The 17,707-nt window shown below is 44.4% G+C and overlaps 1 protein-coding gene across 1 annotated transcript in view; it reads right to left on the reverse strand.

Moving 5' to 3' along the window:
* Positions 1–17,707, reverse strand: part of LOC144797608 (uncharacterized) — a 300,360-nt gene that overhangs the window by 202,790 nt on the left and 79,863 nt on the right. The window contains exon 2 of the mRNA XM_078668294.1: positions 15,135–15,261. Coding sequence (XP_078524420.1) covers positions 15,135–15,261 — 127 coding nt within the window. The remainder of the gene's footprint in view (positions 1–15,134; positions 15,262–17,707) is intronic.

Raw genomic sequence — 17,707 nt, forward strand, 5'->3', positions numbered from 1 at the left:
GCGATGGTATCAGCATTATTAGGATCCGTTGATGACATCAATGGGAAGTCTGCAACAGTACTTTTTCCCAGAGATTTCCTCCTGTCACAATTGATTCTGGAAACTACTTTCAAATAATAGTTGTCCGGTAAAGTTGTTTGGACAGACATTATGGGGTTAATCGAAGGTCTCAAATAATTACTTGTTGATAAAACAAATTATTTCCAATGTTAATCACCTACGTATACTCACAGGTTAAGATAAAAGGGGGGTGGCCCTGCCCGGCCTCCTCTGGCCCCTGACGGCCACAGACGGCCCCGCCCTTGTCTCGGGCTTCTCCCGCGCGCGACTCGCGTGGCGAGAGGGGTGTCAGCCCTTTTCAAGCGCCGCCTGGCGCTCCTCGTCGCGTCACGGGCGCGCTTGCCTCAGAGGCTGCTGGGAAGTGTTGTCCGGTACGCTGGTCGCCTCTCAGCGTCTCCGCTTGTGAAGCCGTTCCCCTCACGGCACCGCCCGATGGCGTCGCGGACAGGTAAGTGCTCTGCTGGTGTCCCCCCTGAGCTCCCGGGGGTCAGCCCTTTTCAAGCGCCGCCTGGCGCTCCTCGTCGCGTCACGGGCGCGCTTGCCCCAGAGGCTGCTGGGAAGTGTTGTCCGGTACGCTGGTCGCCTCTCAGCGTCTCCGCTTGTAAAGCCGTTCCCCTCACTGCACCGCCCGATGGCGTCGCGGACAGGTAAGTGCTCTGCTGGTGTCCCCCCTGAGCTCCCGGGGGTCAGCCCTTTTCAAGCGCCGCCTGGCGCTCCTCGTCGCGTCACGGGCGCGCTTGCCCCAGAGGCTGCTGGGAAGTGTTGTCCGGTACGCTGGTCGCCTCTCAGCGTCTCCGCTTGTAAAGCCGTTCCCCTCACGGCACCGCCCGATGGCGTCGCGGACAGGTAAGTGCTCTGCTGGTGTCCCCCCTGAGCTCCCGGGGGTCAGCCCTTTTCAAGCGCCGCCTGGCGCTCCTCGTCGCGTCACGGGCGCGCTTGCCCCAGAGGCTGCTGGGAAGTGTTGTCCGGTACGCTGGTCGCCTCTCAGCGTCTCCGCTTGTAAAGCCGTTCCCCTCACGGCACCGCCCGATGGCGTCACGGACAGGTAAGTGCTCTGCTGGTGTCCCCCCTGAGCTCCCGGGGGTCAGCCCTTTTCAAGCGCCGCCTGGCGCTCCTCGTCGCGTCACGGGCGCGCTTGCCCCAGAGGCTGCTGGGAAGTGTTGTCCGGTACGCTGGTCGCCTCTCAGCGTCTCCGCTTGTGAAGCCGTTCCCCTCACGGCACCGCCCGATGGCGTCGCGGACAGGTAAGTGCTCTGCTGGTGTCCCCCCTGAGCTCCCGGGGGTCAGCCCTTTTCAAGCGCCGCCTGGCGCTCCTCGTCGCGTCACGGGCGCGCTTGCCCCAGAGGCTGCTGGGAAGTGTTGTCCGGTACGCTGGTCGCCTCTCAGCGTCTCCGCTTGTAAAGCCGTTCCCCTCACGGCACCGCCCGATGGCGTCACGGACAGGTAAGTGCTCTGCTGGTGTCCCCCCTACTCTAATACACACGCTCTACTACTCACTCTACTATTCTCTACTACTCATTCTATACTACACACTCACTATTCTCTACTACACACTCTACTACACACTCACTACTCTCTGTTATGTTAAAAAATATTTATTGAGCGCACTGCCACCGACTGGTTTCCTGGCGCTGAGATAGACAGAGAACGGAACCTGGGAACGTGAACTCTCTACTACACACTACTACACAATCTCTACTACACACTCTACTACACACTCACTAGTAGACACTCAATACTCTCTACTACACACTCTCTACTACACACTCCCTACACACTCTCTACTACACACTCTCTACAACTCACTCTCTACTACTCACTCTACTACACACTCTCTACTACACACTCTCTACTACACTCTCTACTACTCTCTACACTCTATTCTCTATCTCTCTCTCTACCTCTCTCTATTACTCTACCTCTACCCTTCTACCTCTACCTCGCTCTACGCGCACACATATGCACATATATATACATATATTGACACTGCATTCAATATGAAAAAATAAAAAGAATTTTGCTGCAGAAACTACCGGAGTGGTGTCCGTTTCTCTGCCTGGCAGTGCTGTTTGTTCGGTGCTCTGGGGAGCGTTACACGCATATATATATATATATATATATATATATATATATATATATATATATATATGTACATATATATATATATATATATATATATATATGTATATATATGCATTTATATATATATATATGTATATGTGTATATTTATACACACATATATATATATAAACATATATATATATATATCTGCATATCTATATAAATACATGCATACATATATATATGCATATATGTTATGAAAGTTTGAAAACCACTAATAAAATCAAAGCTAAAAAACCACCTAATTACAAACAGAATTGCTTTAACTTAAACGAGGGCGAGACCTATTGCATGTTCAATGCTTGTTTGCACTTGTTTGTTTCGCCCTTCTACTGAATCACTGTAGATGACGACGGGAGTACTCTCCTAGAAACCTATTTATTTTTCCTTTTGGATTGCATCAAATATATGAATTTTTGGAGATATTGATCCTATATCTGAATAGATGATTGATGGAAACATGACTTTCATGAGGAGAATCGATTTTATCTGGTTTTACGCTGTATTGGGCCATAGACAGGTCATACCTGGAATGTGGTGTACATTTTTGCGAGGATTACTTATGCCCTGATGAAGTTATTGGGTGATTGTTTCCCGTGACGAAACACGTGTCGGCTTAGCTTTCTGGATACAGTTTGTATGATTCCAATCAACATAATATGGAGAATGACTATCTGGTGAAAACTCCACGATTGTGAAGAGAAAAGAAAGAAAAATAAAGGAATCTATTGATTGAACTTTCAAAACAGATACATTGTTTATTTATTCTCGTTTCTCTTTTCTCTTGAACGTATTATATTTTGTGCTGTGCTCAGGAACAACAACTTGTTTACTTTGGAAGGTAGAGCATGTAAAAGTGACTGCCACAAAAACAAAAGGTACTAGCATTTCCTAGTGGTAAGATATAACCTAAAAACTGTCATAGTCGCAATGTATGAGACGTTTTAAAAAAAATAGCATATTGTCCTGTGTTCAGGCATTGTCCTTTGGTAATGGATTTAGGTAACATTGGATAGTCTGAGGAGCCCCCAGGTCTCCATTACTTTACTATTTAAGTGACACAAATCGTAGTTAATGGGATTAGACTGCCAAGCAAAATAAAACAGTCTTCTAAGGTATTTTCTCTGCAGCTTTGGATGCAAGTAGAGGCAACAAAGAGGTTTCCAAAACTCTGAGAAAGTAGTCCAAAAAGTGATTAATTCGAACCATCTGGATTGGACATGGGTATCCTACTCAAGTTTAAAAAAGTTAGTTGAAATGGTTGCTTAAGCCTTGATGTCTAGTAAATAGGGAGATTGGTGGTCCCATAGTTTGTGTTCAGGGCACTGGCAGCATTTAAATAGGGAAGAGAATATATATTTGAAGTTCTATTTTCTTTAAGTTCCACAAGTATCTGGCACATAAATGTTTTTTTCCCGCAAAGAGCAAAGGTTTTAGATATGCAGGTTTAAGTATTATTGAAGGAAGGCACAGTATAACCACCTCCTTTAAAGGTAGTGGAAATCTCACATATATTTTTCTTACGGAAAAGAAGATTTTATAGTTATGGCGAATGATTAACCTTACATCATCTAAACCTTTGGGTTCTGTAGAGACATCTCAATTTTAGGGTTTACATCTTAATGCCATGTTTCTCTCTAATTATTACATTTGAAGGCTGTTTATCCCATATAGTCAATTTGCCCATTGAACAGAATGTAGCTTATGTTTGTTTAAATGGAAATGAATAACTTGGCATATTCTCTCCACCCCCTCCCCCACCACAGTCACCTCTCTACAACCATGTTGAAGCCAGTAGTAGAATTCTTCAATGCAAGCGAGGTAGAGATAATTGCTGTTCTCCATTATTATTATTCATTCCATATGGGCAATATCAGTTTTTACAAAGTTTCGGGTTTGTGTGGTTCCGGGCCAACACAGAAAGATAATGTGGACTTCTCTTGTAAAAACAAAATTGCATTTTGTATGATTTGTATTAGATTCGCTCTGGCTGTCAGTGGCTTCTGTGTTTCAAATGAGCTTCTAGACGTTTGGATGTTACTTCACAAATAGAATGTTTGCTTCATTAGGAGGGATGTTTTCAGATTCCATTCCAGCAAGTTTCTCAGAACCCCTTCATTGCAGCGTACTGAAAAACAGATTTGAAGCCCTGCCTCAGAAAAGGACACTCAGCTATTGAAAGTCCAGGCATTTGTGAGAAGATGCAAGAAAGGAACACATGTTGGGGCTTAAGGTTTTATACTTTCATTCGAGTAGAAATATTATTGGTTTACATGAAGTCAACAAAAAAACAGCAATGGCATAGCCAATAGACCTCGCCTTTGGGACCTTATAAGTGTTTAGTTATGCATCACAATATCCTTGGTGCAACCACATCAACTGTTGCATGGCTAAACACTTATAAGGTCCCATAGGCGAGACCTATTGGCTATGCCAATGCTTGTTTTAGTAGATCCCACAGCCGACCTCTTCAGCTCTGCTCTGGCTCAGAAAGTGGCAGGCAGCTGGACAGGGAAGTGTGACAGTTTATGGGTTTCTCGCAAAGCCAGACTGTTGTTTTACCAGAGTGCTATTTATGAAGCTAGTGGGGGCCAATGTTATTACTGGGAGCCAGGCTGATCACATTTCCTGCTTGTTTACTGTATGATTTTATGTTTTGCTGACATGATTTTCTTTTATTTTACCAATGATGTTGGTCGAATAAAGATATTCTAATCGAAATTTACTGGGAACAGAAGCAAGAAGCACAAGACTTTAAGCACAATACTTGTCACTGCTCTCATTCTTAGCCTGACTCAGCGAGGTCACAACAATCTGAGACTATTCTGATGTCATTAGTTGAGTAAAATCGATTAGCGGCCATGTTTTCCACAAATGCTATTTATATAAAATTATTGTTTTTGAATTAATCTGGCATTTACTAGATTATACTTCTATCTTCTATTTTTTATTTATTCGTCGAGGTTGCATGGTCGCTCTCACTGTTTTCACCAGTCTGGTAGTGAACATTTAAAAAATGATATTAAAAGCGAGTGGCGCCAAAGTTGTGCACGTTCACACTCAATAGATGAAGGGGCAGATTTATGATGACTGGCGCATCCCCAGGGAGGCGCCAGTTATATTGCGCCGCTGCTCCGCCACCCATGGTGCGCCGCATTTACAATGCGGCGCACCATGGGGCAAAAACGGCACAGATGCGTGACGCATCTGTGCCGTAAAGGTGGCGCACTGCTGGAGTTGCGTCGCAAGCGCGACGCAGCTCCAGCAAGGCTCGGGGGTGCCCTATCTGACCAATGCTGCGTCAAGACCTACGCCTGCTTCAAGCAGGCGCAGAGTTTTGACGCAGCATTGGCCTGAAAGTGACTGAGTGAAATCTTATAGATTTCACTAAGCCACTTTTGCGAGGCGCACCTGCCCCGGAACGCCCACCCTGCGCCGGAACGCCCACAAGTGGCGCAGGGCTTTACAACGTGGCGCATCTGCCTAGATGCGTCACGTTGTAAATGGGTGGTAGGGATGCGCCACGTTTACGCCGCAGTTGCGTGACGTAAACGTGGCGCATTGCCATCATAAATCTGCCCCGAAATACGTTGCTTTTATCAGAAGCCAATGCACCGAGAGAGGAGCACGTAAACCCTCTCAAAGATCACTTTAATTGAACCCAGGTGGTATTTTATCACAGGGTTAGACTGAAATCTAATCAACAACAAACTTAGGGGTCTAGTTAGGAATCCAATAGTGATCCTGTGCTCATAGTAGCCTTGTCAATAGTACAAGGGTACAATGATAGTAAACCTAACAAACCAGATCACAAGATGTGAAGAACCAGTAAACGTAAGTCACCCCTGGTTGAGGATTCCCGTCAAAGGTCTTGTATTAATCAATATTATCATTTGGTAATCCTTATCGGGTATTGTGTCTCTTGATCATTGAGACCAGCATACCCAGATAGCCAGTTCGGGGTAGCGACCCACAATCACTCGGTACTACCACATGATGTTGATATGATGGGAAGTGCAGTGCAAATAAAGATAAGTGGTGATTTAAAAAAGGATAGGGAGCTTAACCAGAACTCATTTTAATAAATGTTTGCCCCTTCCCCGTTAAAAACAAGAACAGTGTAATATCGTCATCGCAGTCCACACAAATAGCTGCGAGGTCTCCTTACACTGTTCTTGTTTTTAACGGGGAAGGGGCAAACATTTATTAAAATGAGTTCTGGTTAAGCTCCCTATCCTTTTTTAAATCACCACTTATCTTTATTTGCACTGCACTTCCCATCATATCAACATCATGTGGTAGTACCGAGTGATTGTGGGTCGCTACCCCGAACTGGCTATCTGGGTATGCTGGTCTCAATGATCAAGAGACACAATACCCGATAAGGATTACCAAATGATAATATTGATTCATACAAGACCTTTGAGGGGAATCCTCAACCAGGGGTGACTTACGTTTACTGGTTCTTCACATCTTGTGATCTGGTTTGTTAGGTTTACTATCATTGTACCCTTGTACTATTGACAAGGCTACTATGAGCAGAGGATCACTATTGGATTCCTAACTAGACCCCTAAGTTTGTTGTTGATTAGTTGTTTCCAGTGGGGGATAATACTTAGGCTTGGTCTTTAAACATCCCTCTAGCCCTGCAATAGAGTGTGTTTTTTCATTAGACTGAAATCTGTCATGTAAAGAACTTGCCTCTAATAATATTTTAAAAGGAAATTGAGTTAACAATGTCATTATTGTGAGCGAGCATTGGGACTGAGAGATTTAATTGTATATTTTATGTCCATAGATTCTAATCACAGATGACTGCCTTTTGGCGCATTCTGGAACTTGCATTTGATTTATTACATGTGAACCAAAATAACAATTCTCTCCTCCTCATTCACCTAAGTACAAAACGGTTTGTGTCTTAAAAGAAACTTGCCTTTACGGCATAATGTTGGTCTTCGTCTTTTATCAATCTTTCCACCTTCACTTAATGCACTCTTATTGTTTGGTAAAAGTGTTTTTTTCCCATCACTTCACTACTACAAAAATCCCAAAAATGATCAACTGATTTGTTCTTAAGCCTTAACATATATGATTATTCTGTTGCCGCTCACAGCAGAAATGAGATTTGCCTTTTAGTCTTAGACAGGGTCGCAGACCTAAAGGCTCACCCCTGCTGGCGGTCTAGGATCTGCTAGCCATTACTGAAAATGTCAGTCGCCTTCTTGCAGTGCACTTAAACTGTGTAGTTAAGATCCGCAAGCTGCAGGTACAGCTTATTGAGCGGTGTTAGGCATTAGACAAATTGCGACAAATATTGTTACCTGGGTTGTTACACTGTATAGTGTGTGACAGCTACAGGAAGAGAACAGTTCGGAAACAGCATGATCTTTTGTGGCTCACAAAACACAGGAAAAACTCAAAAGATTTCTTTAAACCAAGCACTCTCTGTTTAGGACGAGCCTGGGCAGCCGATGTGCTGCTCTGCGAGGCATGCTGTATTCAGGTATGGACTTGAAGCTGTTCACACTCTCCACCCATCTTTTCAATTGGCTCCTGGTACTGTCCTTTCTAAATGGTTGCTTCTGATTCATTAATAGGCTTGCTAGTCCTGCCTTAGTAACGCCTATTCTTCATTTGTAACCTTCTATGAGGACTGGACTATTTACTTGTGTTGTTACACAGTCTGTTTTAGCTACAGTCTGTGAGCACTATTTTCTTTAATGTCTTTAATTTAGCTGCTTTTGCAGGCATGACAGGCTCTAAATAACGCACCCTATTTTTATTACAGCGCTGCACCCAATCATGGATGCTGCGCTTTATCTTTGAAAAATGCTCCCTGCACTCGCTATGCTGCTTAACAAATGCTTTTTATTTTTAAAAGCACCCCATAACCCGCTTTTACTTAAATTGTGGCTACCCCTTTATTTAGACGAGCCGCATCTTAAAGAAAGGGGCGTGGCTGACATTAACTTGACAACAAATGATATTTTTTTGTAAAAGCGCCCCATACCGCCCTTTCACTTTAATGGTGACCGAACACCTTTCTTTACACGAGCCACGCCTAAAGAAAGGGGAGTGGCCGCTGTTAGAAATGGGAGTTCTGGTTGGCTAGGGCTTGCGTCTAAGCCAGGCAGAAACCACCACTCTAGTCAGGGCCAGGGAGTTACACGCTGAAGATAACCCCTGCTCACCCCCTTGGTAGCTTGGCACGAGCAGTCAGGCTTATCCTAGAGGCAATGTATAAAGCGTTTCCGCAACACACACACAGCAACACATTAGGCGCTCCACAAAAGAAACTCCATACAAGGTTAGGTATAATAATAGTCTTTGTATTATCCAAAACACATTAGATTAGTAATCACACAATATACACTGTGCCGACTGGCACTAGGCAATATTTACAGGAGATTATATACACATGACAGGACCAATTGGGCCACTGTCGGAACCATCACAAGCCCAAATAGTAAATGTAGAACACAACCAGTAATTACTGGCAAAACACTGTACTTAGCATTAGATCCTGCAACATAAATCATATTATGCACTCAGTATCACATTAGGCGTAAAACACATTCTGTGCCAACCTGACCAGCATAAACACATTATCCGATAACCTCACAAGCAGAAATCACATTAGGCAATAACCTCACAAGCATATACCACATTATGCTATAACCTCCTAAACATAAACATCAGAGGTATAAATCATGGTGCATAAACCACATTTAGCATATTATCACCTAAGTCGGATTAGAGCCTGGCACCCTACCAACCCAACTGACGCCCTGGCCAACTGGCCTTCTCAGAGGGCTCGAATGCCCTATGTCCCAAATGTCAGGGCGGCTTCCACTGCAGCAGAATCCAAAAGGGCGCTATTGCGCTGGCCTAAACGTTGCAGCTGCCACTAATTGCTGTCCAGCTGTGACAATACTGGGGGCACTGGCACTCATTGTGCCCTCTGGGTCCCCACTGGGACTCTCTTCACAAACGTGCCCAATTATTGCAGCTGCCCTCTATCAGGCAGGGCAGCTGTGAAAAATGGCCTGAGCCCCACTCTGGTACTCCTAAAACAAATATGCTCACCGTTGCAGCTGCCTGCGCACTCGCATGGCAGCTGGGATCTGTAGTCAAAACACTGGCTCCACTGTGCCTCTGGACCCCCACTGAGACCCTAAGGATAAATGATGGCCAATGTTGCAGCTGCCTGCTACGGCGGTGCAGCTGTGAATAAACAAAGAGGCCCTGCTCTGGGGCTCTCTAAACAAATCTGCCCCCATTGATGGAGCGGCCCCCACTCTTGCGGGACCGCTCAGGCACCGGGACTCCTCTCGTGGTGCTGGTGGCATGAAAAAGAAAATGCCCCCTCCGTTGGAGCGGCCTGCTCTCTGGTGGGTCTGCTCAGAACTAGGCACTGGCAATGTGCCAACCAGCAACCCCATTCACCGGGGTTCAAGTGCAGGTCCCAGGCACCGGCAATATGCCTCGGCGGGACGGCGCTTACCGGGACCTCTCTGCAGCGGTCCCGCACTCCTGAGGAGCCCGCGAAGCTCTGGACGATTCCTGCGGCGGTCGGGAATTCCACTACCTGCTCTGCCCAACGTCAGGCAGCTTTAACTGACTTCCGGGTAGCGGCGGGAAACGCGGGGTGGGCTCCCGTTTAAATTAAATTTAATGGCGATGTGGGCCCCAGCCACAATAAGCACATAAGCGGGTTGGTCACCCGCCTTAAAATACAGGCATAAAGTGGGGTGGGCACCCGCTCCAAGTATGCATAAAGTGGGTTAGGCTTCCGCTCGATCCCAGCAATTCGGGGGAATCCCTACGCTCGGGATTCCCTCAGAGGCAATGTGCAGCTCAGCGCTGCGAAGCTCCAGCGCTCCTCTCGCCTGGGAAATAAAAAGAAAAGTGATCACAGGGTGCAAGGGTCCCTCAGCTGGGTCCAAGGAGGCCAGCACACAGGGCCCTCCAGCAGGAAGATAAGCCCCTGTGGCAGCTCCTCCTGGGCCCCCAGCAGCAGCAAGCCCCTTACAAGTCCAGGAACAGCACACCATCAGGGGTCACAGCCCCTATATTTATATGGCAAATTCTTCTTTGTCTGCAGTGCAGGGCTTGGGGGAACCAGAAAAAACTTGTTCAGGGGGGAATTGGAGCACTCTGTTTACCAGGCTCCTCTTCCCCTTTGTCGGGTGGGGGCTCGGTGATCAGACACACCACAGGGGGCAGAACCAGCATTGTACAGGGCAGGCACAATACTATTCAGGGTCAGGGGCCTACTCCTCCCACTACTCTAAGTATGTATATTACCTATTCAGGCTAGTGCTGACTCACCCTGCCCCACCTGGAGCCACACACACCTCCCAGCCCCTGTCACTCAAAAGCCAGACATGCAATTCACATCAGGCAGGCAGACACATAGCACACAGAAATGCCAACTTCTAAAAGTCTAGCAACAAAATACTACCAATCAGTTATAATGGATACACATGCACTGGTAGTAAAGAAAAACACCTTTCGCATATAATATGGACAGTTGATTCAACCATATTTACATGAATTAACACAATACATTAGGTGAATTGAGCTTCAATTAATTTGATATTTATGCAAAAACGTCGTAGTGCGTTGACGTTTCGGTCCCCCGTTGGTCTAATTGATCCTTGGGACCATCATCAGGACAGAACAGTTGCACAATAACATCTGTTACAAAAATGACAACAGTATAATTATAACAACATCATACCCTATGGTACAGAAGAGAATAATGCAGACAGCTCATACCACAAGGAAAACAAATAGACAAATAGACAAATAGGCCATGTCACCACAAACTATATTCAGTGTAAGGACATCCCATAGTACAACTACAGACTACAAAGGAACACTAAAGTGAGTGATTAAAAAGTGATTAAAAATCCCTCGTACCCCAGTGAAAACACAAGAGAGTCCCAATCCACACGAATATTACCCACATGTCTCAAAATTCAGACAAAATCACCGTCTGTTTGAAAAAATGAGACAACCAGACAATATACTCAACATCGACAAAACTGTGTACTGAACATGAACCAATAGCCAAATGAGCATCAGCACATAACTCGCTGATGATTTATACTTACAATAAGACAAGCCAGACAGGTCATCTAGAAAGTATCATAACAACACAAATGCACCATAAGTACCAACTCATGTAACATACAAAAATGTCTCTGTCGTAGAAAGCAGAAAACACTCATTAATTGAAGCTCAATTCACCTAATGTATTGTGTTAATTCACGTAAATATGGTTGAATCAACTGTCCATATTATATGCGAAAGGTGTTTTTCTTTACTACCAGTGCATGTGTATCCATTATAACTGATTGGTAGTATTTTGTTGCCAGACTTTTATTTATGAGAAAAGCCAATATGTATACTGAGGAAAATCTATTTTTGATACAATAATAGTGTCTTGCATGTAATCCCTATGATCTCAATGAATTAAGTGTTCATACCTATGACACCATTAGAATAAGTGAATGAATATTTGAATGTTTACTTCCTGGACATTTTGCTTTTGTTATTAACAATACCCAGTCCCGGGGGGATTATTGGGTGGCTCTGTTCTATTGTCGTTAACTTCTAAAAGTGGCATTTCTAAAATAGGTATAATAAATCTGCGCACACCATTGCGCAGCATTTATTATTGCCATTCCAAATATACTAAACTTGACCACGCTGCTCCTCTCATATCAGGAATTACCACTGAAACACTTTTCAGGGAATCCCCAATGAATTCGTATTGGATGGCAGCCCCACAGTGCTGAGAAACCAAAATGGCTGTTTGTCACTACCAGGACATGTTACGCACTTAAGGTACATGTCCTATCTTTTACCTACAATGCACCCTGACCACAGGGCTAGCTAGGGCCTAAGTTAGGGGTGACTGACATGTAGTAAAAGGGGGTTCACAGACATGGCACACACTTTAGGTGTCACGTCACAGAAAGGCCTGAGATAGATTTGAAAGGCTACTTTGGTGGGTGGCGCAATCAGCGCTGCAAGCCCACCAGTAGCATTTAATCTACCAGCCCTGGGTATATGAGATACCACTTTACAAGGGACTGACAGGTAAATTAAATAGGCCAAGCAGGTGTAGACCATTCTTACCATATGTAACACAGAGAGCACACACCCTCTACACTGGACAGCAGTGCAAAAGTACCCAGAGTCCTAAAACCACAAACACCATGTCAGAAAAAAGGCTAGGAGAAGGGCAAAAAGTTTAGGGATGACCCTGCAAAAAGGGCCAAGTCCAACAGCTGCCATTAAAGTCAAAATGTGGCATGGGCGCTTTTCCAAAAACAAGAAAAACTGTTGTTTGACAACTTAAACAAATGCTTTTTTTTTTGTAAAAGCGCCCCATACCGCACCTTCACTTTAATGATGGCCACGCACCTGAATTTAGACGCGGGTCGTCTAAAGAACGGGCTGTAGCCGCCATTAAAGGGAAAGCTCGGCATAGGGTGCTTTTACAAACAAGCATTTGGAATGCAATAGGTCTCGCATTAGCGAGAGTTTAAGCTATTAGCATTGTAAATGACAAAGCCCTTTATTTTTTTTTTTAAAACCAACACATAAATAAAAGGCATTGTAATTTACAATGCCAATAGCTAAAACTCCCGTAAATAGGAGACCTATTGCATTGCAAATGCTTGTTTAATTGTATGTTAACAGATTGGAGAATCAATTTTTAATGTTAACGCTGACTGTCCTAGGATACGTAATTGTAGCAGACCTGCATTGACCTGTGCAGAAGAAAAGGTCTTATTGGCCAGAACTGCAATTGGCCTGCAGTGACTATTAGATCAGTTATGTGCTTTCATGAACAGCCTGGACTTGATGGGCCACCAAACAAAAACACATATAATCGTGTATGGATCCAGAGATAAGAAAAATAAGGTCTTTAACGTAAACAACATGAAAATTAGCAAGGCTTCTTTGATGATAGACTCACGTGGGGTACTTTGAAAACTGGAAGGGTAGCCGCCTTGGCAAGGCGTACAGAGGTGGTTCTTTGTTTCGCAACCAGACTGGGCAGCAAGCTTATCACATAACTAATAACAATCTATAAGGCTAAATGCTGCCCAGGTGCCATATATGGGGCTTTTTAGACCAACCGGGGATGGAGAAGGTGGAAAATGATTTCATAAAAATAGTGCCGGCTGTACACAAATCCACTAGCAATTACATATGCCACACTGAAATTGGGCTAGGGTAAATACATAATGTTGTGAAGTTACAACCTCTTCTGCTATGGCTGAAAAAATGGACTAAGAAGGGAAGCTCAAGGAATCCATCTATTTTAGACGAATGTTTAAAACTGGAAAAGTGCCTAAAAGTACCCTGGATCTTATAAGTTCTGTAATTGGCTGGTTCTAAGCAAACTGTTTTAGAATTCGGGTTCCTTTTCTGCTACATTTTATGGATCATTGAAGAAATCTTTTTTTTTTTAGCAAAATGTAAGCAAGAGAAAATTGCTTATTTTACTTTTGCTAAAACAGGCTAATTTGAGACAATGAAAGGCTGCCATGGAGTTTTTACAGACAATGCAACTGTGAGGATATGCTTTTTCACTGCAATTTTATACAGCTTGCCATATGCATTAGGCCTGCAATTGTACCATGAAATGTCACTTTTTTGACATATGTTAGTTTAATGATTCTTTATATGTAATATACTAACAACAAGAGAGTAAGGATTCTCATAGGTCACTCCTATATCCCTAGTAAATATGCAACAACAACGAAAGAGTGACTGGTCGGTGCTGTGGTCAGAAATAAAAAACCAAGCCACCAGAAGAACAGACTCACACCATCAGTGATGAGACGTTAACAAGAAAAATCATGAGTGAAACACATACAAAAATAGAAGAGAGAAATAACTTATTTTTAAGAAGAACCCTCACTCACCCTAGTGGTGACATGCTTCATCATGGGGTTCCCACTGGAGGAACCGAATGTCCCTCCAGTGTGCTTCAACGCCTGAGTTACAGCGGAGCTGGTTGTTGTGAAAAAAGTTATTTTCAGTTTGTGTTGCGTGAAAGTGACAGTGAGGTTAAAAAATACCAGCTGTACCAGAACCAACTTTATTCAGTGGTCAGCTAATATCATTAAAAACAGTGTATTGGATACCTTAGAGGTAATATTATTAACCCCTTGTATCCTTTCAAAATTAGGTCGACATGTTTCAGCTGTCCAGAGATATTAATGCAGCTTTCTTCAGGACCAAAAAAGTGAATATCCCCGGTGGTCCACGCTCGCTAAGGCGCGTCCATCCCAGGTGGATATAATGTGTGAAAAAATATTAAAAAGCTACCGGAATTTTCCGTATCGGCACTCCTAGTATTTCCAGGGGCTAAAATAGCATGTTCCTATGGTGCTATCGTCATGGGCTAAGCGGTGGGGGCATTCTTCACGCTACGATTTTTTTTAAATAGCGACTCCCCGCCAGAAATCTACTCCATTCACTGCCGCTGCCCGAATGGCACATTTTATGCATTTTGTGTAAATGCATTTTGTATGATTTTACACTGCTTTGTTATGGTCACTGGATGACCGAATGAAGAATAAAGTTTGAAAAAGACACAAAGATGCTGAGTTGGTGCACAAACAATAATAGAAAACCTCAGCAAAAACCAACACAATGAGAAGCCAATCTGTTTTACTGAATTAGACGAATAATCCTATGCTTAAAATATTTCACAAGCGTATTTATAGCCAGATGTTACAACCTGCGATAGAAATGATGAGCTAAGTCTCTCAATTGAACACAGATATTGTTAAAAAAAGCCATGAAGTGTGTCAAGACTTTCCTTCCGGATATGTCCAGGCACTGAATGATACTCCGGTCTACTAACGTGAGCCTGAAACCATGTCATCCCTTTGACATCTTCCAATGTATGCCATCTTACCAAGTGAGATCAAGGCCCGCTGAATTTCTTCCATCACATTGTTGTAAAGTTCCTTCTGCCATTCGTGCAAAAGCTTCCACTCCTCTTCAGAGAAACGGGCAGCCACATCAAGGAAAGTAACCCCCGCCTGAAAGAAAAAAAATGGAGGTGACATACAGTGACATCCGGTTGTGCTATTTTGTAACACATTTGAAATTTACCATAGTTTGTCTTTTTCTCTCCTCCTGTCTTATGCCGCTCTGTAACTCTCCTGTTGTACCAATTATGGTCATCATTAGCAGAGCACATGCATCTTGATCCTATTGTTACAAAGACCGGGGGGGGGCATGAGCACACGGGCCACCATCTAACAGGGAGTGATTCTGTTTTCACATATTAGTATCTTGAGACATATAGAGGCGTACATCCAACTTGACTAAAAATCCGTGTGGGAGGTTCCAAAAAAGGAATTACATTATTATTAAAAAATATGAGTTGGACACATTTTATTTGACAAGGTTCCCCTAAAATGAGTGCTATGGCTCCCTGACAATTTGAGGAAGGTCGAGCTGTGTGGGAGCCAGGGGACAGTAATGCTTTTCTAGCAGACCATGTGCCAATATGGTTTTGCAGCTTACTACATCATATCTGGAATTAAGTTAACTTATGTCTAGGAATATACTGTTTTCAAGCAGGGAACTTGGTTTTTCAGAGCCGCTGCTGTAGTTGTTAGTTTATGCAACCCCCGATGTTGATGAGGCACCGTCTTTTACCTTTCGATGGTTTTCTTTTTTTTTTGTAAACAAATGTTATTGATTTTCAGTTCAGCGGCCAGGAAGCATAGGTACATAAGTATACATGCCCCTTCCCCCCATTTACAACATACGGCTCCAAAATTGCAATACAGTCTCGATACTGGATTGTCCCGATCAGATCCCAATTTGAGTCCAATCATAACATCTGAGCCCAACCAACCCTTCTGTAGTTCGGAATCAACCGACACTGTTTACATTATACTTAACCAACTAATCGATTGAAACCCCCCCTCCCTATTCTCCCCTCCCCCTCGTCGTCACCGGTGTATCCACTAAAGTTAAGCAAGTGTAAAGATGAGGTCTTGATATAAGTGAATCAGGGAATTTCATCTTGGGTCGACAACTACCCCTGTGCTCCCCCATCTTCTTGTTCCATCCCCTGCTCAGTTGTATGGGTGATCAGGGCCTGAACCATCTCTTCCCAAACTCTCGCCAGTTCTATCGCCTTTTCATTGGTCTGTCGTAACGCCATCTGATATCGAACCGCTCCCTCACTACCAGCCCACTTAAGCCGTTCCCCCCTCCATCTCCTGCCACTGGGCCCCTCTTTTGGTTTCCAGCACATCGTAATTTACAGTTTTGCCAATATAAGGCCCATATCTACAAACTTACTAGTCACCTTCGTCTTGGTGGTACGAGGAAACCAGTGTAATATGCAAGTGGCCATGTCGAAAACCAGTTGGCGTTCTGTGATTAGGTTTAGGAGATCCCCCACTTCGGTCCAATAAGCCCCCAGAGTTGGGCAACTCCACACCATGTGGTCCAGGTCCGCCCCCACTGCGGTGCATCGAGGACACATCACGCTGCTAGCATTATAATATTCAATGATCTTCATCAGTGTCAAATAGGCTCTATGTAGAATAAAGAAATGGACCAGCTGAAACCGGGCATTCCTAGTTCCCTTCCACGCCCTACGCTGTATGTGCCCCCATGTGGCCTCTGGTATGGGTTTTCCAACGCTCCCTTCCCATTTAAGGCGCAGTCCGTCCAATGGGACTAAACCCTTATTCAGCATCCTTGAATATAAGCATGTAACGCTTTAAAAGTGCCAGGCGCCATCATCGCATACTGACAAGCCATTGTAGTTTTAGGTTTGGCCAGTCCCTCTTTCCAATGTCTCTGTATCGCCCGCTCTAGAGCCGCATGTATCAGGAAAGCACCCCCAGGAAGATCAAACCTCTCCCGCAGCTCCTGGTAGGACAACAGCTCCCCATCCTCATATAAGTCTCCCAGGACCTGGAGCCCTACCTGTTACCAATCCCTCAATGAGGACCAGTCCCCTCCATGCGGCAGTGCCGTCAGCATCCCCAATGGCATCTCCGGCGCGTAAGGGTGTTGTACTCCCGCCCTCTTCTGGGACCTATTCCAACACAACCTCAGTGTTTTTTCTTCCAATGTAAGGTCTCTGAGGTCCAACCTCTGCTGCAGTGCTATAAAGGACAGGACATGTCTCGGAATGCCTCCCCCTAAACTCCAAGGACACCGCCTGTGTAAAGACCTGTAGTTGCGCTGCTATAAAATATAACTCAAAATCAGGCACTGCTAGGCCGCCTTCCGCTCTGTGCCTCATCAATGTTTTGAGTGCCACTCTACGTCTCCCCGACCCCCAGATGAACCCCACCATCATAGACTTCAAGGTGGTAAACACTGAGCACGGTACCCATATAGGCAATGTTCTAAACAGGTATTTTTCAATGGTTTTCTTAGAGAGTAACTCTGGAAAAAGAAAACCAGCGGCCAAAGAACTCATACAATAGCACAGTCACAAACCTTACTGCT

Source organism: Lissotriton helveticus, chromosome 12 (genome assembly GCF_964261635.1).
Source record: "Lissotriton helveticus chromosome 12, aLisHel1.1, whole genome shotgun sequence".
Lineage (NCBI taxonomy): Eukaryota > Metazoa > Chordata > Amphibia > Caudata > Salamandridae > Lissotriton > Lissotriton helveticus.